Raw genomic sequence first — 21,813 nt, forward strand, 5'->3', positions numbered from 1 at the left:
AGTGGGAAACCCTGGACTCAAGGCATTTCTCTGAGGATTTTTAATTTTGTTTTTACAATAATGATCAAAAGTCTTACTTCTCACACCTTCAAATGGAATTTTCCATTTCTCTACTAGTAATTATTATTTAAATTAATAGAGCTGTCATAGTTTTAATTGAGGCGGCATAGTGAATTGAATAGAGAACCAGCCTTAAAGATAAGAATGTCTGGGTTTGGATCCCGGCTCAGACACACAGACTGGGTGTATGCCCCTGGGTAAGTCATTTAACTTCTCAGGGCTCTACAAAGCTAAGACCTATACCGCAGAGGGGGTTTCCTCACCCAAAGAGCTCCCAAAGCCAGAGAAATCACAGGTCTGGTCCCTATAGCTATCCTTTAATGTCTTGGCTAATTGTTTCAAACACAGCAGCTCATCTTCCTAAAAAAGGCACACATAAGCAACAATCTGTATTGGCAAAAGGAATACCCACACTGGTGAAATCACAGACATATGGAAGTATCAAAGTATGATTCACTATAGAATTGGTTTGCAGGAAGTTATATTTCTCTTCTAAATAAGAGGGGGAGGGGCAGCTAGGTGGCAAAGTGGATAAAGTACTGGCCCTGGATTCAGGAGAACCTGAGTTAAAATCCGGCCTCAGACACTTGACACTTACTAGCTGTGTGGCTTTGAGCAAGTCACTTAGCCCTCACTGCCCCACAAAAATAAATAAATAAAATTTTAAAAATAAAGAAGCGGGGCTCTAAGGTAAAGAGCACCATCCCCTCTCCTTTGGCTTTTGGTCCCACTCTCCTATAAGAGATTGAAAGGGATTTCAATTAACCCTCAACCTTCTTTTAGAAACCATGAGTCAATTGACCAACAGCAATTACCGAGCACCATCTGTAAGCTGGTGCCTGATAATAGACATCAGGTAATGCCTATTATGTATAATGAACTAGGACGGCCAATACCTCAGAAAGACAAAGAAGGCATGATACTCACCTTTAAGAAATTGAATACCTAAGAGACAGGAAGACAAAGACAAATTAAAATACCTGGGAGCAAAAAGTATGACAATTTAGTGGAGCAGAAAGAGCACTGGAACTAGCAGAAAACCTGGGTTTAAATCCTGCCTCTGACTCTTACTACACCTCAGTGACCTTGGTCAAGTCACTTCTCTAGGCATCAGTTTCCTCATTTCTAAAAGGATAGGGTGGACAATGGCCTCTAAGGCCCCTTACTGCTCTAAGTCTATGATACCCTGAGAGGGGAAAACATAGCTAAAGGAGAAAAGAAAAAGGAGAATAGAGGTACGGACAGAGGTACTGTTGGTGCAAGACTTCATTTTTTAAAATCCACATTTGCAGCTTTGGGCCTCTTGAATGTGATAGTAGACTGAAAACTAAGACATCATAATAAAGAATAAAGGCTAACCTTTGAAGAATCTTCTCTGCCTGTCGTTCAGAAATATCTATGCCTAGGATCTTCAGAGACTGGACAACTTCTGAAGTATCAATTGTTCCTTTAAAAAAGAAGTATTTACCAATTGAAACACACTGAGGCAAAAAAAATAATTGTGAAATATTACAATATCCTTGAAAACTACCAGTTCAATCATAGGTCCTTCACTACTATGCCTATATACAAAGAACTAAAGTTTTCATTTGAAAACGATAGCAGTAAGGCCCCTAACAAAAACAGAAAAAATAGACAACAGCTGTGCCTCTATTCATAGTCATATCCTTCAGCAAGTGAACTGATATTCAATTCAGTTGAATAAGTCTTTATTTGTGGTATTTACTACTAGTCTAGTGTATAGTACTAGTGTCAGGTAGTAGTATTTACTAGTAGTATAGTAGTATATACCACTGGTGTTTCTCCCACACATACCTAGCTAGCATTGAGGTAGACACAATGTGGGGGATACAAAATAATTATATTCTTCAATATTTTTAAACAGATATTGATTAGACTGGAATTCTAAGCTTTCTATTGTATGACCCCATCTTATCTTTCTAGCTTTAGCCTACACTATTTCCTCTGTACTCCAACCCACTTGGATTACTCATCATTCCTCAAGTATACCCCATACTCTTTCCTATCTCTGCCCCTTCGTTCACATTATTACCTACACCTAGAATGCCATGTTCCTATCACGACCTGTTGATGTAATACCCTGTCCTCCATGAATTCCTAATTCTATTTGTTGGTGATGATTTTAATCCTTTATCTAATTTTGAAGCACGTTAAATTGTCCTTATGTTCTTAGATTCTAATTTAATAGCAAGGATAATAGCTAATGTCTCTAGCATGCTTTAAGGTTTACAAAGCATTTTATGAATATTATCTCATTGAATCCTCAAAAATCTATCTCATTGATAGATGCTATTATCATTCCCATTTTATATGTGAGAGAGGTTAAGTGACTTGCCCAGTGTCATACCTCTAGTATTGTATGGAGACAGATTCGAATTCCAGTTTCCCTTATTCTAAGTCCATAACTCAACTATACCACCTAGAAGCCTCTATTTTGTAGAGTATTTAGTTATATAGATTTATTTCCACCCTTAACAGAACTTAAGCCCCCAATGGTAACATTTACCTTCATCTTTTTTTTTTTTTTTTTAGTAAGGCAATTGGGGTGAAGTGACTTGCCCAGGGTCACACAGCTAGTAAGTGTTAAGTGTCTGAGGCCGGATTTGAACTCAGGTACTCCTGACTTCAGGGCCGGTGCTCTATCCACTGTGCCACCTAGCTGCCCCTACTACCTTCATCTTTGTATCACTCCCCTGGCCTTGGATAGTGCCTTGCAAATTATCGTTCATCTTTCAACTTAAATTTTGTCCTAAACTAACTTAGGAGTCAGGAAGACCTGAGTTCAAATCTAGACCCAGGCACTTAGTAGCTGTGTGACCCTGGATAAGTCACCTCTGTTTGCTTTAATCCCTGGAGAAGGAAATGGCAAACCACTCCAGCATCTTTGCCAAGAAAACCCTATGGTCAGTATGATCTGTGGGGTCACAAAGAGTCAGACATGACCAAACCACTAAACAACAACAACAACAACAACAAACTTGGTGAGGCAGAGACTGGACCTGCCCAATGTAGCATAATTGGATATAATGCTGGGTCTGGAGTCAAGAAAACCTGGTTTCTAATCCTCCCTCAGGTACTTACTAGATGAGTGACCCTGAGTAAATCACTTAATCTCTCAGCCTCAGTCAGGTGGCCAAATCAAAATTATACTTCTAAGACATAGCTCCCTGCTGTTAAAGCAATAGCTACAGTAATACAAGCAGCAGAATCAATCAGAAACCAGCTCTTTAGAATTAGAGACATTGCTGTTTATTTATTTATTTAGGTCATTAAAAGGAGCCAAGTGAATCATAGATCTTCAACTGTTAGGGACATCAGAGGTCAGTAGGTATAATCTCTTACAAATGAAGAAACTGAGGTCTGGAGACATTAAATGGCCTGCCTACACTGACAGTGCTGGCATCTAGGGCAGAATTGGAACCCAGATTCTATCACTCCAAAACCTGTGTACTCTTGCCAATGCTCAACACTGTCTCCTAATCTTTGAGGGGCAGGAGGAAGCTAAAGACTGTGATAATAGACATTGGCTAACCCATTCTTCATTCAGAGACCAAGTAGTAAATGAAAAAATGAAGCATACCGTCGTTATTTTTGTCCAGACTCTTAAACGCCAACTTCATCTTTTTCTCATGATCTTTAAGGTACTTCATAAATTCTTCAAAGTCCAGCCGCCCATCCTGGTTGGTATCACCAACACTGAAAATTTTCTGCAAGCAGAAAGAAAAAAAATGACAGAATTTTAGAGCCTGGGAGTGCAGTTTCTGGTGCTGAGTGAACGTTTCCTTAGTAACCTTAAGCTCATGGTAAAATAGTACTAAGTTAAACCTTAGTTTTCCAGACCACAGCTTCACTGGCCAAGCATCCCCCATCACACATACAGTTTCTGTTCTTAGCACAAGACTAGAACACTAGCCTCATTCCGTTGTCAAAGATTTTGACTCGAGATCCACACAGTCCGATGCCACTGTTTCAGGCTGAAACAGTCAAGCAGCAGTTTCCACAATTCTGAATAAAACCAAGTAGAGCGGAATGCCGGGGGTCTTTGAGAGTGTACCACAGAAAAGCATTCTCAAAGAAAGCTCAGGACCTTAAAGGTGCAAGAGCTAGAGAAACCCAATGCTTATCTGTGAGCGCCTTCTGGGTCCCACTGCAGAAGTGGGTAAATTTGTAGTGAACTAAAACTGGCCCTCTATCTCACAGGGCTGTACTAGGAAAGTGCTCACCCTGTAAACAGGAGCTATTATCACCACTGCTTCTTATTGCTTGGAGAGAGGAAGGGGTCAGGAGCTTTGATCTCATTAAGGAGAGTAACTGCCGGTAAGGAAAGCCTCGGGTGCTGATTGTGTATTGGTACAGACTTCACTGCCTGAGGCTCAGTGAGGTTAATGACTTGGCCTACCATCACGCCTGGTTGAGTGTCTGAAGTAAGGAATGCAGTCTGGGTCCCTAACTCCAAGTCTGGCCCATGGACACAACGGCAGTCTCCTCAGTTGTTTTTATTATAAACCGGAAGCTCAATTGCATCTCAATCAACCCGTGAGAAGCTCTGGGGAGACAAAGACAAAAGTAGTCCCTGCCCCCAAGGAGATTTCATTCTGCAGCTTCCTCTACAGGTCCACTCTTCCACAAAGCAATATGGATAAGCTCCCCAGTCCCTCTCCCCAGTTCTCATGAAGAACCATCACTGACTTCCTAGAACCCAGGTTGTTCCCACCAACAGATGAGATGACAGAGCAGCAAGAAGCTCACCACCAATACATCAACACCCCAAACCACAGACAGTAACGACTCCTCCCAATCCCTCTTCACTCCCAGAATCCTGGGGGGGGGGGGAATAACAAATGTATTGACTACACTATTTCATGCAACCTCACTTGATTGCTGCATATTTAGGAAAACTAAGAGAAGGGGAGGTCCAGAAACTCTCTCATAACTACATAAATGGGGGTGGGGAGGAGTGGTGAAATGCAGAACAATGCATGTACCTTGCTGCAGAGATTCATCAGACAAAGGAGATGAGATGGAGATATCAATTGTCAGCTATTACTTGTGGAGTTATAAGATGAAAGAAACTGATAAATGTGTGCTCGGGTAATTCTGTAACAGATGTATTCACCACCCGACAAGCCAGAGAGACACTCTCCTTCTTATGAGGGGTCTCAGCACTCTGTGCCATTCATGAATTTATCACGTTGTACACTGTAGCATGTTTATTTATGCACATGTTTTACGGAAATTCCCTGAGTTCAGAGATAATATCTTATTTGTCTTTATGTACCTTCAGCTCTTAGAATTGTGCCTCATAATGAATACAAATTTGATAAATGTCGAAAGAAAGCTTATCACATTTACAGATGGCACCAGAGTAGAGGATGCACAGAAATCAGAGGCAGGATGCCAACAGATCTTCACTGGCTACTACACTTGGGCCATTTCTATTCAGTTGAAATTAATAAGGATGAATGTAACCTCTCTCTCTCTCACTACTTTACAAGTAAAAGATGGTGGAGGTTTGTTCATCTAGAAGAAAAAAGATCTGAGGGTTTAGAAAATGCAAGCCAAGAAAGCCAATGTGAACTTCGGTTGACTTGATGGAGTCAAGGGACTAAGGAGTTGAGCATCCTCCTGTCAGCACCGTGCCCAGGTCTGAGTGTGAAACAGTGTTCCTTCTGGGTGCCACCCTTTAGGAAGGGCCACTGAAGTAATGGAGAATGTTCAGAGGAAGAAAACCACGCTCTTAAAAAGTTTGAACTGATGCCATATCAGGGATGTTTGAACAAATTGAGGGTTCTTTAGCATAGGGAAGAGAAACTTTAGGAAAGTCACATGATAGAGATCTTCCAGTATTTGAAGGGTTGTCATGGGAAAGAGGGATCAGGCTTGTTCCATCTGGTGCAAGAGGGTGAGACCAGGATCAATGAGTGAAAGCAAGTGTAGGCTTACTAGAAGGAAAGCATCCTACCAATTAGAGCTAACCAAAATGAAATGCCTCTGGAGGGATGGGTTCCTTATCTTGGGAGGTATTCAAGTAAAGACCAGATGACCACTTGTCAGGTATGGCAGAAGAAAACCTGGATCAGGTACAGAGTTAAATGGCCTCTAAATTCCCTTCCAACCCTGAAATGCTATGGACTGTTTGGGGATGAATGAATGGACAGAAGAATGAATAGATCTAAAAGGATTTTTTTTTTTTTGAGACTGGGTCTTCTTATCTCACCCAGACTAGAAGTGCAGTGGCCACTTGTGGACTTGATCCCACGGCTTATTGAAGGATCTTTAACATGCTCTTTTACTGACTTAAGCCACTTTGTGTCTCTTTAGGTAGCCTGATGCCACCCCAGTTCATAGAGGTTCACCATGCTGGTGCCAGACTTGGTGTAGACACACAACTGGGCTTCAGCCCAATGCAGCTTAGAATTCCTGAACTTAAACTATCCACCAGCCTCCCCCAGCATCAGAAATTATTGGTGTGGACCACCACAGCCAGTCCCAAGGAAATTTTCTGAGTAGTAAAATAATGACAAAGTACTAAAACTCAATGAGCATTAAAAATTCTGCTGTAGAAATAAGTAATCTGATTTCTTGCTCCTGGACTTAACAGAAGAAATAAGAAAATGTTAATGACTTCTAAGACTTGGAATTGCTATAATTTTCAGGGTTTTTTTATCATTAAAAAAAAAGAAAGTTTCCAAAAAGAATCATGTCAAAAGAAGACAAAAAAACCCAACCTATACCCCATTTATCTCCACAAAAGAATTATGAAGGGGCAGCTGGATGGCGCAGTGGATAGAGCACCGGCCCTGGACTCAGGAGTACCTGAGTTCAGATCCGGCCTTAGACACTTAACACTTACTAGCTGTGTGACCCTGGGCAAGTCACTTAACCCCAATTGCCTCACTAAAAATAAAAGAATTATGACACAGGTCTAATTGGACAATAAATACTATCAAGTACACTAGGCCACGTGCCAAGGCTAAACTGAAGAGTTCCTACAATTCACCATCACAATCTACCTAATTTGGCATTGTGTGCCTCGACTCTATTGGATAATGAGCTATAAACGCTTCTCATTTTAGATACTATAAAAGCCCAGCCTGAAGTTTAGATCTTGGAAAAGCAGCCTGAGAGACTGAGGAATGGGGATTTGACTGGAGATTTGGTGTCATAAAATTTTATTGTAGTTATTTTGCTCATTCTCTTGTGAGTGAAAATCTGAGCTAAGAAATACAAACATGTTTTCATATTTAGTTCCTAAAATCTAATCTAGTTGTCTAGATCATAGTCTCACAAGATCACCCCACATACTGTCTTTACTTTCTAGAAAATTGATTTTATTCTCTTTTATTTTCAAACCAGGTCTCCTCTATCTCCCCCAGGCTGAAAGTCTAGCAGTCACTCACAGGACTGATCCCCAGTGCCCATCAGCAAAGGAATTCTGCCTGGGCCTTCTTGTCCCTCCTCAGGCAGCCACCCATGATTGGGTGAATGTCAGTATCCCAGAGAGAAATAATAACATCTGGAAAAAAAGGTCTACAAGGAAAGATAATGAACTTGGTGGTGAACTTGTTGAGTTTGAGGTACCAGTTAGATATCCACATAGAGCTGTACTGAATCAGGTAAGAGTGGGGTCTATGAAGCCCCTGAGGGGCATGGTCACCAGCTGCAGAGGCCAAGACCAATGGATTTGGCAGTCCTGATGCCACTGGTGACAGAAAAAAAATGGGGTCTAAGTAGAAATCTGATTGAAAAGAGTTGAGGGCAAAGCAGGTGATAAATAGGTAAGAGTGGGTTTAAAATAAATAAGAATTAACAGTGAAGGTGACACAGTGGAAAGAGCACAGGGCTTGGATTCAGGAAGTCCCGAGTTCAAATCCAGCCTCACACACTTGACACTTACTAGGTTTGTGACCCTGGGCAAGTCATTTAACCCTCATTGCCCTGCAAAAAATAAAAAAAAAAAACCCACTGACTAGCTTTTGTAACCCCTGAACAAGTCACTTAATCTCCGTTTGCCTCAGTTTCCTCAACTCTAAAATAGGGTTAGTATTAGCATCTACTTTCCCAGGCTGTTGTGGGGATCAAAGGAAATAGTATTTGTAAGGGGCTTAACACAGTGCCTGGTACATAGTAGGTACTATATAAATGCTAGTTATTATTATTGTTATTGACGTTGTTATTTGTTATTATTAGAGAGGATAGTGGTTGGGTATGACTGAAAGGTAAGTGGAGGATTTTGTTTTTTAATGATGTGTGGCAACCTCTTTGTAGGTAAATATGCCTGGCACATAGTAGGTGCTTGATAAATATTTGTTGACTGTGGATTCAAGGATCCAATGGCAAGAGAGATTAAAAACGCATGACAGATTAGAAACCACTATTGAATCAAGACACTGGAAGACATAGAAAGGAGTAGACTGACAGCCACTAAGGCATAACTAAACAGCAGGGTTGGCTCCTGTGACTGGAGGGAATATTTTCAAAGAAATTTATGGAATAAGGAAACAGCAAAGCAGTGTGGTAATGGTGGATGGGGGGAGGGGGGACGGGGACTGAACTCTGTTAAAAATCTAGGTTCAGGAGCAGCTAGGTAGCACATTGGCCTTGGATTCCAAGGAACCTGAGTTCAAATCCGACCTCAGACACTTGACACTTACTATCTGTGTGACCTTGAACAAGTCACTTAACCCTCACTGCCCTGCCAAAAGAAAAGAAAAGAAAACCTAGGTTCAAAACCCACTCTCGGATACTTATAAGTTGCATGATCCTGGGCAAGTCGATTAAAACTCTCTAAGCCTTAATTTTCTGATCTGTAAAATGGGAATGATAATAAGAGCACCTACCTCATAGGGCTGTTGTAAGGAACAAATGAGATAATGCTGTAAAGTGCTTTGCAAACCTTAAAGTGCTAAATAAATGTTTGTTTATTATTAAGGAAGATAAGACCCTCACACACGCTCATAATACAAAATAGAGTCATACTAGAGTTACAGGAAGAATTGAAGCTTTTATGATGCGAAGCACACAGTTTGGCAATTTGATTCACATAATATTAGCCTAATTTCCATTGAGACTGTAGGGGAAATACCTCTGTAGGGGCAAGGACCAGCTCAAATACATCCACTGCCTCCTCAAAGCAATGTGAAGCAGAGGGCAGACTTCCAAAAATATGGTTGTTTTCTTGATTGATTAGCAAGGAGAATCATCACATTTGTCAGTTCAAAAAGACAAAGAGGGACATCGATGCCCACAAAAGTGCTGCTCAATGCAGGAGAAACAATCTAGCCTGTGAGGGAAGCGCCCAGTGACCTTTTATTACTTGCTCCAGCTGGGTGGTCAGGTGTGATAAGAGTCCACTTCTATCCACTCAGGCTCAGCTGCCTCTTTGAAATTCGATGATAGGGCTTGTTTTGATGTGGCACTGTCATGAACAACTTGGAGGCCTATAGATTTAGCCACTTTCATTTGAAGGAAAACTATACAGTGAATTCTCACTAACTGGGAGTCCTTTGTAATCGCTGGGCTGGATTATTAGAAAATTGGAATTAAAGGATATTTTAAAAGAAATTCTTTCATTTACCAAGCATTTAATAAGCACCTACTGTTTCACACAGACCACTGTAAGTGGTAGAAGGGGGAGCCAAAGAATCAGAATCAACAAATCACAGCCCTTACATTCAGGAGTTTTACAGTGGGGGAGAGGGGAGGGAAAGAACACCCTCTGAGGTAAACTGGGCATTTATCTACATTTCACAGAAAAGGAAACAGGCACAGAGAAATGAAGTAATATGCATAACGTCATGCTGCTACTAAGTAGCCATGTTGAGGCTCCAACCTACATTTTCGGACTCCTCCAGATCCAGCACATTCACTATGGTATTGCAGGCTAATTCAATATTTCTTTTACTTATCCAAATACAGCAAAAAAAAAAAATTGAAAGGAAAGTGAGAGGGGACACAGAAAGGCATAACATCAGAAAGGATCCTAGGAGCAGTGATTTAGGGCTGAAAGGAACCTTTGAGACCATCTAATATAATTCCCTCATTTTACAGATGAGAAAACTGAGGCTTAGAGAGAAGTAACCACCCCAAGCGTATACAAGCCCTAAAGAATCAGAAACAGGATCTGAACAGAAGTCCACAGAATCCAATTCCAGGGTTTTAGTTTGGATTGTTTTCCCCTCCCCATTCTGGAACCTTACTGGGTAAATCCAAGCTGTTCACCTATTTCTTTCCTCCTGATCAGCTTCTTAAATGGATGAAGTTGTTTGTACAAAATCATTTTTAAAGCTATCATCACACACAGGATCAGAAACAAAACCTGTCTGAAAGAGCTTAAAGTGACAAAACTAGGATGACTAAGGCACATATATGTCCTTTTTAATAAGTGTGTTTTTTAAAGTTAAACTTTATTAATCGGAGAAATAAAATGGTTTACAAACCCAGGTTCATCTCTTTCTAATTTCTAGAGTCAGAAAGACTGCAGTTCAAACCCAGTCTCAGATACTTATTATCTCTGCAACCCGGATAAGTCATTTAACCTCTATCCGCCTTGGTTTCTTCACTTCTAAAATGGAATAATTTTAACTTTTACCTCCCAGGGTAGTTGTTGGGATCAAAAGAAATAATATTTGTAAAGACTTTGTTGAAAGAGCAACAGTGTTATTATTAAGCAGGTGCTATGCCCTGAGGAAATAAAGCTAAAAAACAATAACAAAGTAGTCCGTACCCACGTATATTCTGTTCATAGGAGGGAGGAGGATCTCAGAGCTGTAACGGACCTGAGAGATCCTCTCATCCAAATTCCTTTTCAAGAAGAAACTGAGGCTCAGAGAGTGGAAGAGACTTACTTTCCTGAGGCCCCAAGGTAGTAAGTAGCTGAGCCAAGCTTAACTCTGACAGGTGACCACCAAGTCTCGATTTTCTGGTTTTGCATTCTTGGTTCTGAACGTTGACCTAGCCCTCTCCAGTCCCTATCATAGCATCTGGATGGAGAGAGCTCACGTCTCCTGCCCTTACACCTTCACCAACAAAGCCCTGACCACAAGCAAGTTGACTAACAGTCCAAGAAATGATGGAATTATGAGTAATAGTATAATGAATGGATTTACTGCAAACAAATTAGGTAGAACTCAATAACCTACTAGTAACATTTTAAACTTGGTGAAAGTAATGAACACTTTTTAAATTATCTAATTGCTTCTTTGCAGGGTTTCCTTAATACGAAGCATTCGATCATTCTACTGTTGTGACTTAACTTCAGAAAATACAAACAGGAAGAAGTCCTATGGGGATAGTGGACAACAAATTATTTAATCCAATTAATATTTGTTAAGCACCTACTCTGTGTCAGGCATCGTGATATCAGATTGAAATAAAATGTATTGGTCATTCCCTCCCCTACTTCTCCCTACCCTCAAACCAAAGTTAATTGGGATAAGTACAATGTGACCTCATGCCATAGCTCAGGGAAGCTTACATTGAGATTGCATGAAAGAGATAAGTGAGTAAACAAGGATCAGCAAAGCTCTGACACGTAGGGACAGCAGCCACCAAGGCCCAGCCTGCAGGAAGAGCACCAATCAAAGCGGACACCTTTACTGAAGGCTCCCCTGGTTACCGTGGGGGTAATTCAGTGGTAGTGTGGATAATAGAAGATTGTCCTCGAGCCAAGAAACCCCTCTAACACTGACTCTACGACCCCCTAGGAAAACACTCAACCTCTCTGTACTCTAGGCGACTCTAACTGTTCAGTCAGTCGATAAGCATTTATTAAATGCCTACTATGTGCCCAGCACTATGCTAAGCACAGGGAATACAAAGAAAGGCAAAAGACAGTCCCTGCCTTCAAGGAGCTCACAATCCAATGGGGAGACAGCAAGCAAACATGTACGAATAATTTTACAAGATAAATGGGAAGTGATTAACAGAGGGAAGGCACCGGAATTAAGAGGTAGCAAGAAAGATTTCTGTAGAAGGTAAAGTTTTAGTCAGGACTTGAAAGAAGACGGAAGGAAAAGACAAGGAGAGAGAACATTCCAGGCACTGGGAATGGTCAGAGAAAAATGCCCCAAACTGAGAGATGGGATGAATGTCTTTCTCCTAGACAAGCTGGAGGCCAGCGTCACTGGATCAAAGAGTACATGGCAGAGAGTAAAACATAACAAGACTGGACATGTAGGGGTGGGGGGCTAGGTTATGAAGAGCTTTGAATGGCAAACAGAAGACTCGGTATATGATCCCAGAGAGAGCCACAGAGTTTAAGGAGATGTAGAGTTGGGGTGTCATATCTCCTCCTTCTGGAATTTAAGCCACCTGCTCTAACCCACATCCAAAAGACATTCTCACAACATGCCTAACAGTCATCTAATCTCAGTTTGAAGACATTCCTCCAAGTCAGGAGAACCCCCCACTTATCTAGACAGCGCATGCCACTTTTGAATTCATTCTGGGCACACACACAGACAAGCTATGATTGTATAGTGGAAAGAGCACTGGGTTTGGAATCAGAGGGCGTCCTGATTCAATAACAAGAATAATAAAGCTAGCATATATAGTGCTTTAAGAACCCCTGATCCAGTCCAATCCTTTTGTTTTACTAGTAAGGAAATTGAGGCCCAGAGAGGGTCCATTACTTTCCCAAGGTTACATGATTAGGAAGGCTCAGCCAAGATTAGCTAAGTGGCACCGTGACTTGAAGTGAGGAAGACTACAGTTTCAATCTGGCCTCAGACACTAACAAGCTGTGTGTGACCCTGGGAAGGTCACTTAACCTCCCTCATCCTCAGTTTCTTCATCTGTATAAAATTTTTATGGAAATGTTTTTATTGTCCTACCAAGATACTGTAAATATGTCAAAGTAATGCAACATTAATCCCCAAAAGATTATGTGGAGATCGGATGATCTAAAAAAAGTTGTTTTTAGTTTTTCACAGCAGCTCTTACAGGTCCAGAAGTTTGACAAAGAGTTGGAAATTGAGGGAATTCCCATCAGTTGTAAAATATGATTGTGAAGGAATACTATTGTGCTATAAAAAATGAAGAGCAGGATAATCTCAGAAAAACCAGGAAAGACTTACAGGAGCTGATGTAAAGTGAAATAAGCAGCCTCAGACACTTGACACTTACTAGTTTCGTGACCCTGGGCAAGTCACTTAACCTCAATTGCCTCAGCAACATAAACTGTTCCAGGCTAGCAGCAATACAAGTGGGTTCAAATGAGAGGTTCAAATCAGTTGTAGCAATGGAATTGCTTTCTGGGCTATAGCTAAAAGCAGAATAATGAGGTTCAAAGAAGATGGGGTGCCCACATCACTTTGTAACTGTAACGCACTATATGTGTTAAGAACAGTTCCTCAATAATGGGCTGATACTATAACCACGAACTTTATCCCATCTGATTCACCTGGAGAAAAGGCAGGGTGGGGTGTGTTCATTATCACCCACCAGGATCAAAGATGGTAAAATAGATGATCAGTCACCAAGAATCAGAGAGTTCCCAAGGTTGTTTTTTTTTTCTGTCATAGACACACACCCTGCCCCACCTGCAATCTGGTGAAACCTATGGATCTCATTTCATAATACTTTTTAAAGTGTAACGATTGGAATAACGCCACCTGCTGGATACTAACTGTAGAAGAGTTCTGCCCATGAAGCGAAGGTCTTTGAGGGCAAGACCAGGAGTCTTGTCTTTGGTATCAGGAAGTGACGCGGACTAGTGGGAGGAGGAAGGAAGAGACTGGCGCTCAGTCTCGCTCTCTTTCCTGAGGACGCTGGCGGAGAAGGGAGCTAGAAATGTGCTCTCCCTTTAATAGATAGGAATCTAGACCTTTCTCTCTCTCTTTACCAAATTCTTATTCTCCTTAATAAATGCTTAAAGTCTAACTCTTGCTAAAGCTTATAATTTATTGGTGACCACTCATTAGATATTTTAGACAGACTAGCTAGAATTTTAGCCCTTAACAGATGGCTGACCACGAAGAGGAAAGCTAACCCTCAGTCTTCTTCTGATCTGCTGGTTGGGTAAGAAATTTCCCCTTCCTCTCCCTTTAACTGCTAAGTACTGGTGTACTGGCTGTGTTTTTCCTTTGAATTTTTTCGAATGGACCTTTTAAACTCCCTAATTATCCTATTTTTGATTTTGGTCTGTTTAACCAGACAAATGGGAGATAAGATCATGTTAATGCTTTGTTTTTGTGGATTTTCTATTTTTCTTTTTATTTTTGTTAAAAGAGCCAGCAACTTACTCACACAAGGAAATATCTCTCCCTCTCCCAACCATGCTTTTTCAGAGAAACCTGAAGAGATTCCTGCAGCTTTTCCCAATTCTAACACTAATTGTTGCTCTAATTTTGCATGCCTGGAGGCAATGACCCACCCTCTAGAAGCTTTTAATCCCCTAGCACCTGGAGGCAAAGTGGGGGAAGAGGAATCCAGGCCTGAGTTCAAAATCAAATCTGATTCAAATTGCTCTGGTCCCTCCCCTCCTCTCCAGACCCCACCCTCTACTCCTCCTATGGCCAAGCCCATAGCTTCCCCTGCCTGGGAAGTCCAGAGATCTGGTGCGCATGCTCAACTTTTTCTACCTGCATTTGCAGCTTCAGGCTCAGCCCTTCCCCGGCCTGGCTGTGCTTTTGAGACAATCTTAGAAAGCTCTTTAAATTCCAGATATGCTCGTTTTGTTCATAATTTTGCTAACCTGCTTTTGTCTTTCATTAGTAATCTTATAAAGCATTTGTATGGTGAAAAGACTGACAGACAATATAGAGGGGTTAAAGAAGAAAAACTTAAGCTGAATAAGAATGACAATCATCAACATAGTTCAAGACTCAGCTTTTGCCATGGAAGGGTATATATTTTACAGAAATGTAGAAGTAAGCAGCAAGGTATTGATATGAGTATTGGGGATTTTAGATATCGGAATCAAAAGTGTTCTGAATTCACTCAGAGTAATAGTATCAGTTCAGAGGTTACATAGGATTTCTGTGCTATTATATATACATTTTGAAATTAATGGTATGGGTTTATTTTCATAGAGATTTTCATGCTTTTGAGATTGTGTCTTATACTTAGTTTTTAAAACAAGGAGAATATTTGTAAAAGCTTTTTATAGTCATGTGATCAAGTTTATATTTTATAATACTCTTATTGATATTAAGTTCATATTCATTTAGATTTCCTTAGTTTGAATTTCATTGTCTTTTATTGTTCCACGTGTATCTTCTTCTATTCATTCATCTATCTAATTTTGAAACATGGTTTTGATTTCATAATACAATGTTAATTCTAGGAGTATTGTGCTCCCATATTCTGAGTTGTTTGTTTTTGTTATTTTTTTTTTTCCTCAACTGATTATTTGATCAAACTCTTTAAAGCATTTCCCTGGCAAATTGGTTGCCATGGCAAGTGTAAATTGATTCTAGAAGTATTATTTTTGATAAGCATATTCCCAAAAAAAAAAAAAAGAGAGAGAGAGGAACATTTGTAAAAGTTTTCTTTTTTCAAAAAAAAAAAGTTCTTTGAGATTCTGTTGTGCTTTAACTTGTATTTAAGTATGTTCTGATTTTTCACAAAAGTAATTGTATACTAAGTAAAAAAAAAGGGGTATTATTTGAAATTGTTGCATAATTATATATTGTGTTCTGAGTCAAGATGTATTCACATTTTTTGCAATCATTTATTATCCTCAATTTTTAAATCCATATGAGACTTGCATTATGGGAACTTATCATTTAAGACATTAATTGCCTTTATTCTGAGTTATCAGATGCCAGTTGGCCAAGATGCCATCCAATCACAAGAGGAATACATGCAAGAGCAGACACTGAACTGTCACATGAGGGGAGACATGCATGAAGTCAAGGTATGGCCGAGGGAACGGCTTTTGACAAATGTTGAGGTTGGATTCTCTTGGTTTAATATTTTATTTTATTTTTCCCCACAATATTGTACAGATGGCTGGAAGTATTCATCCCACCCATCTCGCTCCTACACCTGGCTTCTATGCTCCCTCCTATATGCCTGATGCCATGGACATCTCAATCCCATGCATCTGATTAAGTCTGACTCAGTTTCCTCCAATATGTTCGGTGGCATGGACATATATTCCATCCACCTATTTTAGACCTGGCATACTGCATGGGCAGTATATATTGCTCAAGTGTGGGAATGCTCATATCCCATCATTTCTCTGTTCTTTTATGGTAACCCCCATAATTATCTCAGGTGTCATGATAAATACAGTGTTGAATTTGGCCTTGACACCTGTTACCAATTATATTAGATTTTAAAATTTCTCATAATGGCATGAGGATAATTAGGCAGATGATGCAAAAAGTGATGAAACAAAGATAAAAATTATTTTTAAAAATTAATATCGCAGCAATTGTCTTCTCAATTACTCTCCATAAGGGGGGACTATAATAATAATGTAATTTTAAAGAATGGTTCAATTTTTGTTTTATTATATGTTTCATGTGTAACAACTAAGATTCTGAATTCCCTTAGACATGTTTTTGAGAACTTTCATTGTTTGATTTGATTATTGACAAAGCTATTTTAAAGTTGTGTTAAGCTCAATTTTGTAGGAAATTTTCCTGGCTGATTACCAGCATCCACACATCAACCCCTGAAAAGACTTCCATTCCACGACTACACCTAGAGGACATCTGAGAAAAGACTTTCAGAGACTTTAAATGAACAGTTTTGATTTGTTCTTTTTGTTGGTTTTTTTCTCTTTCTGTTATAATATACACCATCTGTAACATGTATTCTCTGCAGAGGCCCTCCCTTTGCAAGACTAATGTCAAAGCGTCGGTTCATGAGGACAAAAAAAATCGCCCCTCTGGACAAAACTTTCCTCTCTTCCTTTTCTATATTGTTGTTCACATATTATTAGTTAGCAATAGTTATCATATTGTTTTTACTGTTCCGTCAAGGAAACATTTTGTTTCTTGAGGAACAACAGGGGGGACTGTAACGATTGGAATAACGCCACCTGCTGGATACTAACTGTAGAAGAGTTCTGCCCATGAAGCGAAGGTCTTTGAGGGCAAGACCAGGAGTCTTGTCTTTGGTATCAGGAAGTGACGCGGACTAGTGGGAGGAGGAAGGAAGAGACTGGCGCTCAGTCTCGCTCTCTTTCCTGAGGACGCTGGCGGAGAAGGGAGCTAGAAATGTGCTCTCCCTTTAATAGATAGGAATCTAGACCTTTCTCTCTCTCTTTACCAAATTCTTATTCTCCTTAATAAATGCTTAAAGTCTAACTCTTGCTAAAGCTTATAATTTATTGGTGACCACTCATTAGATATTTTAGACAGACTAGCTAGAATTTTAGCCCTTAACAAAAGGCAATAAAACACATAAGATTTACAAAGGAAACCAATTACATTGAAACACATTTATCAGAACATTTTAATTGATCATGGATTCTATGTTAGGAACCCCCAGAAGTAGAAGAATAAGCTAGCAACAGCGGCTAAGATAGCACTGAGAATTATTGTCAACAAGTTTTTGTTTTGTTTGAAAGGGGATGACAGCTGTTGACTGCCTAGGGAGGCTTCAAAAAACAGACTTGATGACAGATCGTTTATTGAGAAGGGTAGTGACAGGGCCAGACCCGTGCTTTAGGAAGACTGCTTTTAAGAGCTGAGTGAAGGCAGGGTGACCAATGAGCAAGTTGTTGCAATAGTCCAGGTATGGGGTAATGAGGGTCTCCAACCAGGATGATGGCAGTATCAGAGGAGAGAAAGGAGAAGATTCAAGAGATATTATGAAGGTAAAATTGACAGGCCTTGGAAACAGGTTGGATATGGGAGGGAATAAAATGAAAGATAGTGAAAAGTCAAAAATGAAGCTTAGGTTGTGGAACATCTATGACTGGGGGAATGTTGGTTCTACCCTTTCTGACTTCCCCCACCCCGACCAAGCAATAAAGAAGTTGGGAAAGAGGAGGGTTGGGGTAAAGCTAATGAGTTCCATTTTAGATGTTGGGTTTAAGATGTCTCCAGGACGGGGAGGCTAGGTGGCACAGTGGATAGAGCACCGGCCCTGGAGTCAGGAGTACCTGAGTTCAAATCCAGCCTCAGACACTTAACGCTTACTAGCTGTGTGACCCTGGGCAAGTCACTTAATCCCAATTGCCTCACTTTAAAAAAAAAAAAAAAAGATGTCTCCAGGATGTCCAGTTGGAGATACCCAAAAGGCAGCTTGGACAATTTGAGACTATAGATCAGCAGAGAGGCTAAGGCTAGATAAATGGATTTAAGAATCATCAGCTTAGAAATGAATACTTGAATCCATGAGAGGAGATGAGATCACCAAGTGATATATCTTAGAGAAGAGGTGGGGCAGCTAGGTGGCGCAGTGGCAGCATCGGCCCTGGATTCAGGAGGACCTGAGTTCAAATTCGACCTCAGACACTTGACACTTACTAGCTATGTGACCCTAGGCAAGTCACTTAACCCCAATTGCCTCACCCCAAAAAAAATGAAGAAGAGGAGAAGGAGGAACCAGGAAAGAGCTCCGAGCAATACTCATGGCCAGGTATCTTTATGCTGGATGAAAATCCAGCAAAGGAGAGTGAGAAGCAACAAGATCAGTAGTATCAAGAAGAGGGTGATCAATGGGGTCAAAGGCTGCTGAAGTCAAAAAGGATGAGAATTGGTGGGGAAAAGCCATTAGATTTGGCAATTAAGAAATCACTAGCAACTTTGGAGAGAACAGTTCCAATTGAATGATGAGGCTAAAAGCCAAACTGGAGAAAAGAAGAAAGCCAAGGGCCTTCTCACAGGCTTTAGCCACAAAAGGAAGCAGAGATAAGGATCAGAGCTGGTGGAGGTAGGTGGATCAAGTGAAGGTTTTCTGCAGCTAGAGAGTTGGGCTTTGAGCCAGAAGAACTGAAGATCAAGTCCCACCCCTAACACACATTGCCTAGTGACCTTGGGCAAGCCACTCAGTGGTCTATACAACCCTCTCTAGTATCTACTTGCATTGAGAGAGGGCTTTTCCTCACTGTTCCCTATACAAGTGAAATCACAGGTTCAGTCTCTGACCCAATATTGGGAAAATATGTTTCAAGTTACCTAGTTGTACATGCTCAGCATTAAGTTGAATTTTTCTAAACCAAGAAAGTTTTGTGGGAGACATTTTGTTAATAAAGGAAAGTTTCTTTAAAAGTTTTGAGCAGTTGATCCCAAATAATTCCATTAGGAAAAGTTTTCCTAGTGTCAAATCCTATTAAAACATCCTCTACTGTCTCACAATCATAATAATAGTTATCATTTATATAGAGCTTACTATATGCCAAGCACTGTACAACGTGCTTTAGAATTATGTTATTTTATCCTCACAACAACTCTTTGATGAAGGTATTTATTCCTATTTTATGGGTGAGGAAACTGAGGCAAACAGAGGTTAAATTACTTGCCCAGAGCTACACAGCAAGTAAATGTCTGAAGTCATATTTGAACTCAAGTCTTCTTGACTCAGGCATGGAGCTCCATCCACTGAGCCACCACCTAGCTGCCCATAAGATGTTTGCAATTAACATTAAAATTACAATGTTCTCCCCTATCCCCAACAATAACATCACCATTCTACCAGTCACCCAGGCTTGAAGGCCCACAGCCTCCTTTCATTCCTCTCCCCTCATTACTCATTGTTAATCAGTTACCAAATTCTGTTGCATTTGTCACCAAGATCTCACTCACATCCATCCTCTTCTTTCTGGAAAGTGCAAAGAAGAAGGAGGCCCAGAATAGAACCCTAGGGGACACCAATGTTAAGGGGGAGTGAGATAGAGGATAACCCAGCAAAGGAAACAGTGAAGGAAACATGAAGCATGTAGAGGGAAAACTAGGAGAGAGCAGTGCCATAAAGCCAAAGGAGAAACATCGGTAAAGGAGGAGAATAGGGTAATCAGTATTATCAATAACTGAAGAAAGCCACCCCCCCCCAAAAAAAAAGGTGAAGCTTGATAAAAGGATTTGGCAGTTAAGAGATTATTCATGACCTTGGGGGAAATAGTTTTAGTCAAATGCTGAAGTCAAAAGCCAGAAGGAATTAGGAGGCAGTAAGTATAGAGAATTCTTTCTAGTCGTTTGGTAATGAAAGGAAACATTTAGGATGATATAGAATTGTCAAATGAAGGGTGTTGTTGTTTTTAAGAGTCAATAGAGGGGCAGCTAGAGTAGACAGAGCACCGGCCCTGGAGTCAGGAGTACCTGAGTTCAAATCCAGCCTCAGACACTTAACATTTACTATCTGTGTGACCCTGGGCAAGTCACTTAACTCCAATTGCCTCACAAAAAAAAAAAAGAGTCAATAGAACTAAGCCTATTTGTGGGCACTAGGGAAAGAGATAAGGAGAAACTGAAGAAGAAAGTGAAATCAGGAATGTTTAAAGGGGCGAGCTCTTAGAAGAAATGAACAGGAGATGAAGGGGACAGGTAGAGAACCTTGGGAAAGAAAAAAGTCACCTGTTGCTCAGACTTAGGAATAAGGAGATGGGCAAAAATATAGAAGTGATTTTAGATGTAGAGGTGGGGAGAAAAGATGGCTCATTGCAGATGGGTCCTACAGTTTCAATTAAGTAGGAAATAAAAACAGAGAGAAAGAGGAACTGGAAGTTGGAGTAAGAACAAGAATAGATTTAGAAATAATGATGGAGAGGAAGAGATAGGACAGGAGATTATGTTCAGAGAGGAGAATTATAGGAGCTCAAAATTATGGATGTGGTACAGTTATGGAAGGTAGTACTTATAAGGTATGATAGTACTAAATGAAGTTAATAGCTATGAAAGCTTAGGACATAGATGAACTGCCCAGATTGTTTGAAGAGACATCGAATATTATGAAATTTCCAAGTATGAGGGTACAGGTTGGATGAGCCAAGAACTGAACTCCTTGAAAAAGAAGGGAAAATTAAGTAGAGGCCAAAAGATCACAGCAACAAAGACAGCGAAGGAAAGAAGCCGGTGTTCCCCAGTCTCATTGTGCCATTTTCCAGCTCCATGACTTCACACAAACCAGTCCTCAAGCCTAGAATTAGCTCCCTCCCCATCCCCATCTCCACCTGCTGAAATCTTTCCCTTTACTGAAAGCCCATCATCCACTGTGGCACCTCCTCCGTGGAACTTCCCCTAAGAACTCTAAGTGATCTATGTCCCTTCTCATATCTCCTGACACTCATTTTGACCTCTCCTACATGGTGATCACATTCCCACTTCTACCATAATGTGAGAGGTGAGAAGTGGGGGGGGGGGGAGAGGGGGGAAGAGAGGGGGGAAAGAGGGGGGGAAAGAGGGGGGAAAGAGGGGGGAAGAGGGGGGAAGAGGGGGGAAGAGGGGGGAAGAGGGGGGAAGAGGGGGGAAGAGGGGGGAAGAGAGGGGGGAAGAGAGGGGGGAAGAGAGGGGGGAAGAGAGGGGGGAAGAGAGGGGGGAAGAGAGGGGGGAAGAGAGGGGGGAAGAGAGGGAGAGGGGGGTTAGATTGTAAACTCCTTGACAGTAGTGACTGTTCCTCACCTTTATATTACCCAGCATCTGACAAAGAACCCTGTGCATAATAAGCAAATAATAAATGGTGCTTGGATTTACTGAATAAGGTCATAGGAAAGTGAGGTACTGGTAGACAATTCCCACATCAGAAATCGATAATTAATGATTGTGCATATTTTAAAATGTGTCAAGGGTACTGAATGTTTCCAGTCATGAGCACGTACGTACGAACATACATACA

The 21,813-nt window shown here is 40.7% G+C and overlaps 1 protein-coding gene across 2 annotated transcripts in view; it reads right to left on the reverse strand.

Annotated features, from left to right (window-relative positions):
• LOC122725970 (calcium-binding mitochondrial carrier protein SCaMC-1-like) overlaps window positions 1-21,813 on the reverse strand; it is a 66,027-nt gene that overhangs the window by 20,639 nt on the left and 23,575 nt on the right. For both annotated transcript variants that reach the window (XM_043963364.1, XM_043963363.1), the window contains 2 exons: window positions 3,662-3,788; window positions 1,420-1,507 (listed from right to left, as the gene is read on the reverse strand). In XM_043963364.1, coding sequence (XP_043819299.1) covers window positions 1,420-1,507; window positions 3,662-3,788 — 215 coding nt within the window. The remainder of the gene's footprint in view (window positions 1-1,419; window positions 1,508-3,661; window positions 3,789-21,813) is intronic.

The sequence above is a fragment of the Dromiciops gliroides genome, chromosome 4, assembly GCF_019393635.1.
Source record: "Dromiciops gliroides isolate mDroGli1 chromosome 4, mDroGli1.pri, whole genome shotgun sequence".
Lineage (NCBI taxonomy): Eukaryota > Metazoa > Chordata > Mammalia > Microbiotheria > Microbiotheriidae > Dromiciops > Dromiciops gliroides.